This window comes from Limulus polyphemus, unplaced genomic scaffold, assembly GCF_000517525.1.
Source record: "Limulus polyphemus unplaced genomic scaffold, Limulus_polyphemus-2.1.2 Scaffold4408, whole genome shotgun sequence".
NCBI lineage: Eukaryota > Metazoa > Arthropoda > Merostomata > Xiphosura > Limulidae > Limulus > Limulus polyphemus.
In genome coordinates, this window is record NW_013670018.1 from 47,485 (window position 1) to 53,312 (window position 5,828).

Here is a 5,828-nt window from a genome sequence, read left to right on the forward strand (position 1 = left end):
TTTATTTCAGCAGTTTGAACGTCCCTGGAATGATAACTATCAATGCAGTAGCCGTGTGTTAAGTAAAACTTAATAACCGCCTTTTTAATTTATTTTTTAAAAAAATTTTTGTTCGTTCACCATCCTTAACAGGCAATTTCAGCAATAACATATTAGGTAAACATTACTTTCGCCTACCAAGACTGTAAGGCACTTATTCTCCATCAAATAGTGTGGCGTTTATGGATTATTTGTTTGCTTGTTATTTTAGAGCAAAGCCACATTGGGCTGGCTATCTGCAGTGTTGGTCGCGAGTAATTAAATCCCGTATTTTAGCGTTGTAAGTCCATTAGCTTACCGCTGTCCCACCGAGAGATCAGTTTTTGGAATATGTTAATCAACAAAATTTTTTTATTGCAAATAAATGACCATGTCTGGAATATTCACTGTATAAATATGTATTACACATAGTCTTTACTCGGCAGAATAAACATTTACGATATAACTTAAAGTTCACGTTTACAAATGTTCTTTACTGTTCAGGTATCCCATATTTTTTTCTACCCCAATGTGTTACTGATTTATTCTTATGTTCACTCTTAAAGCTTGTATTTTATGCTATTTAAATTTTGAGATGAAAATCGAGTTAGAAAGCGACATGATACTACATCTTCTACCACTTAACAGTAATATTCTATGCATACAGGCAATAAAACTGACAGTGAAGTTTATCAGTTTTGAGCTTATACGTATCTAGTACCTGGCTTCTATTCGGTCCCGACCAGTGAAAGTGGGTTTTCTCGGGGTACTTCGCCCCCCCCCCCCACATCAAATTCTTTGGCATTGGATCTATAGATCCCAGCCTAGGCAATTGGATCCACTGGTCCCTGCCAGGCCCCGTAAAATCCCGTTTGCTTCATGTTGTTTCGATAACTTGTAAAAAAACGGCTGCCGACTAACTCCTTCTTCAAGATCAACCGGTCTCTGCTACGCCTTGAACTTGCCTTCACTTCTGCCTGCATGCCTCATCATCATATGTATATATACAGGAATATATATATATGTAAATTAATTAATTATTTTTCGCCCATACGGCTCATTAATCCGCTGACCATTAGTTGAAACCTAACCTTATAACTCGAGCAGGATGAAGGAGGATTGCTAATCTTCGAGCACCCTTGATTAGCAATAATTTCCTAGGAAATAATTATTTTTAAATCAAATTAACAAAAAACAAATTAGCTTTGTTCTTGTCAAGCTATAGCACGCTCATCATTTGACAGTTCTCAGTTTCCTTTCTTACTTTTCTCAACTGTTACTCACACTATTTTCTCTACATTCCTCATTACCAGCTTGCATTGTAAGATCCTCATTTTTCTCTATCTTTCTGCTCTCTATACTTTTCTACATCCTCATCCCTAGACCTGTGTAACCTCGCTACCTCTAAGTCCTTCTAATCTTCTATCTTTATATCATTTTCTTTGTATTTCTGTGATAGATTGTTTAAGTAGAGTATTCATAATGAAATTTAGTTGAATGGACGGCAACTGCCTGTTGTAGAAACACAAGTGTAGAGGAAATCGGGACAGTTTTGCACAGATAACCCTTGCGTTGTTTTGTGCAAAATCCTGAAACAGTCAAACAATTCTGTTTGTGCAAATGATTTATTTTCTTTTTTGTTTTAGGTAGAATCTGAGTCTGACCTGGCACTAGACGTAAGTGGAAACTACAAGCACTATGATAACGTCACAAATGACGTGAAGATGGTAGATGAAATCAAACCTACGGAAGACAAAACTGATTCAATACCGCTCATGCATCGACCTCGTACTAAACCCTGTCAGCCATCTACACCTGAACCTTCAGATATCCAAGCGCCACCTACCGAGAAGAATATTAGACAGCCCTCTAGTGGTAGCGAAAGACAAAATAGTCTAGAATCTTTTCTACCTGATGTTCTAGGTAGGTACTGACAACAATATGTAGTACATAGTTGACGTGTAAATTGAACTTGACTATTTTTTCCCTAAAAGTATTTATTTTCAAGTTTAGTGAAGTTCTGACTAAGATGTTTTGGACAGTATCAAAAAATGTGTATATCTAATGTTAATGAAGAGTGAAAAACAACTTTGCAGCAAAAATATCGAAGTTTCGATCCAAAGTTGTAGGCAATCAGCGAGTTATACTGGTTTACAATTAATCAGCGTAGGAAATTACGCGTAGTTGTTTATTGAAAAAAATAAATAGAAGTATGCTATAGGTCAAACCACTAAGGAGTTAATATATATATAATATATCTAATTGTGGATACAACGTTTCAGGCAATGCCCTTCTTCAGATATCACTAACTGAACAGTAAATCTGTAAACGAAAACATTCTAAATCGATGGTCACGTGACGTGACAATGTAACAAATATGCGTGTATAACAATGTTTACAAAGAATTGAAACAATAGAAAGTGATAAATATATATATATATATATACATACAAGTGCGCGCACACACATATCTATACATCTATATATATATATATATATATATACATAGATACACCCAAATAAATACACATAAATGATTATACAAATACATATATACACAAACACATGCGCGCACGCACGCACATACGTATGTGAATATATATGCATTATAGTTTAAAAAGAATAGATACATAATTTACTGTATAAAACTTTTTAAGAAAGGATAAAATGGGAAATATTAGAAAAAGCTAAAACGTTCATATAGCCCATCGAGATGGAAAGTTCCCAGGTCAAAAATTATTTTGTTTTCTTGTACTTCGCGGTTATTTTTGTTTGTAGGGGTCTTCTTCAAAACAAGAATTTTAAAATGGCAAAGGGTATGGTTGTGCAAGTTGAAGTGTCAGGCCACTGGTTTATCTGCATTATAATTTATTATGTCTCTGAGATGTTCTCGGGTACGTTCTACTAATACTCTACTGGTTTCTCCTATGTATAATTTTCCGCAACGATCATAGAATATATGACTTATTTTTGATGTACAGTTAAATTGATCCTTAATGTAAAAACTCGACTTAGGACCCTGCACGGATGTTCTTGAGTCAATCTAAACACGTGTGTTACAGCGTTTTTTATTATACAAGGATAGCTACCTATAATAAAATGTGTGTGTCTGTTGAGGTGGGTGTTTTTAAGGCTACTATGAACTATGTAGTTTCCAATATTGGTATCTTGACGGAAGGAAATTATAGAAGGTCTTGGAAAAACATGTTTAGTGGTGTTAGATTCCTTTAAAATATGAAAATTATTTAGAATAATGTCTTTAACTTGTTTGTTGTCTGTGTGTGTGGTATGTGAGGGTAATGAACGGTCCGGTACAGGAGATTTTAGAGTTCGCTTCCGTGAGAGATGAGGAGCATAGTTGCGAGTTTTTTCAGAACGTTTTTGGGGTAGTCACGATCATAAAAAATGATTCCAATTCTGTTGAGCGGACATTGAAATCATCAGGTTCACTCCACAGTTTCCGTAGTCTAATGAACTGGATTTTAGGATGTTCTTTTTTCATATATGTGGAGTGGTTAGAATTAAAGTGCAAATAATTGTGAGTGTCTGTAGGTTTATAATGAACACTGGTTGTTATGTTATCAGAAGATATAGAAAGAAGAATATCCAAGAATGGTAGCGATGAATCAGAAGGTGCCCGTGAATGTTCCAACAACGTTATCGATATATTTCTTGTAAAGTAAGAGTAAGGGACCATCATACTATGTAAACATGTGTTCTTCGATATATCCAACAAAAAGGTTTGCAAAATTGGGGCCCATTTTAGTTCCCATAGCTAAGCCGCTAACCTGTTCATAGAATTCATTGTTAAAACAGAACCCACTGTATTTTAAAACTAGTTCTGCTAAACGGATCAAAGTATTAGTGGGAGGTGAAGGTCATTACGTTTGTCAAAAGAGTGTCTTAAGGCTATTAAACCCTCCTGTTGTGGAATTACGGTGTATAATGATTTGATGTCCATATCAAATATAAGGACCGGGTCTGGTTTGGAGTTAAAAGTAACTGTGTTGAAGAGTCTAAGGGCATAATAAGTGGCCTTAATATAAGTGGTGAGTGAGTGGACTAGGGGATCCATTACGGAATCTAAAGAACTGGAGATAAGTTCAGTTGGAGCATTACAGGTAGAAACAATGGGTCTACCAGGGTTGTTGGGTTTATGAATTTTAGGAATTAAATAGAAAACACCAGTTCTACAGTCAGAAATAAGTAATATTAAATTTCTAGCAGACGTGGGTAGTTCCTCAATTAATTTGTTGAAAATGTTTGTGATAACTTCATGATATGTCGGTAATGGGTCGTCCCGAAGCGGTTTGTACGATAGTAAATCACTCAAATGACGTGACGCTTCATGAAAGTAAAGATCCTTACGCCATACGACCATAGTTCCTCCTTTATCTGATGGTTTGTTAACAATAGCATCTCTAGAACGAATATTTTGCAAGGCTTTGCGTTCTTCATAGGTGAGGTTGTCCTTAGAGTTTCGTGGCTTGAAGTTAAGTTTGTTGATCTCAGTACGACATTTGTCTATATACTAATCAAGTGGTGGAAGTGACCCACTGAAAGGGGTACATATGCTGAGAGTGTGTTATAAGTTGCAAAAAGGGGGTCTTCAGTGGTACTGGTTTGTGTGGTTTCACCATTTATGTCGGTGCTACTTCTATCATATTCTGTAAGACAGTTTTTATTGGTTTCACTTGATTTGTTGCTTTAAAATAGGCTTGGATCCTTAAGCACCGAAAAAATAGTTCGCAATCACGTTCTGAGTGAAATTCACTCACGCTTGGTCGAATGGGGACAAATGTAAGTCCCTTATTCAGCGCGAGTCTTTCTGCATTTGTCAAGGTAAGGCCAGGTGGAATAGTTACCACATTAGTTTTAGTGGGTGTATTTCTTTCCGTGGAATTATTTAACATGTTATCTTCTATCAACGGTGGCTGCAAGTTGTTTGTATAGACGATTCCGAGATTCACAAGTTTTTTGCAGAGTAATAGGTAGAGTTAAGGTTGTTTACTGTAATATGCAGTAATAACACGAGTCTTCCGAGTTTGTATCACGGTTGAACGAAACATATTAAATGGTATCTTTCATAAGAGCAACTGATGTGTTATATAGCCTGTGGTTAACTGTCATAAAATATTTACGCTCTTCAGCATTAAACAATGCTCACTTTATTCAAATTAAATTCATACAGTAGCACGTGGCAATTTACAAGCAATTTTCATAGGTGGCGCTAGATTAATTGATTAATATTTCTCATGAAATGGTTAAATAATAATAAACATTATAATATTGGAGAGAATCCAACAATAAAAAATAATTTAAGCTATTTTATTCTACATTTTTGATTAATAACGAAAATCACGATAAAGATGTTTTGAAGTTAAATTAATAAAGATAGAGAGAAGTTCCTGGATTTTTGATTATTAGAGGACGTTTTATGCTCTTGATTATTGCATTTCTATTTTCCTTCTGTTCAGGTCAGTTCCTATACGTATATTTTTAAACTTGTTCTTGGATATGACATTTTGGTTTACTTGAGGTGTTAAAAACATACGAGAGTCCTTAGGTGTTAATTTAGACTGACGTTCATGTCTCTACTCGAGCCCGGCATGGCCAGGTGGTTAGGGCGCTCGACTCACAATCTACGGGTCGCGGGTTCGAATCCCCGTCCCACCAAACCTTCTCGCCCTTTCAGCCGTGGGGGCGTTATAATGTGACGGTCAATCCCACTATTCGTTGGTAAAAGAGTAGCCCAAGAGTTGGCTGTGGGTGGTGATGACTAGCTGCCTTCCCTCTAGTCTTACACTGCT

The 5,828-nt window shown here is 36.1% G+C and overlaps 1 protein-coding gene across 2 annotated transcripts in view; it reads left to right on the forward strand.

The window, feature by feature from the left end:
* LOC106471098 (synaptotagmin-12-like) overlaps positions 1–5,828 on the forward strand; it is a 51,982-nt gene that overhangs the window by 17,809 nt on the left and 28,345 nt on the right. Inside the window, exon 3 of one of the 2 annotated variants that reach the window (XM_013931686.2) lies at positions 1,665–1,941. In XM_013931686.2, coding sequence (XP_013787140.1) covers positions 1,665–1,941 — 277 coding nt within the window. The remainder of the gene's footprint in view (positions 1–1,664; positions 1,942–5,828) is intronic. The other variant, XM_022399713.1, reaches the window with a different exon arrangement.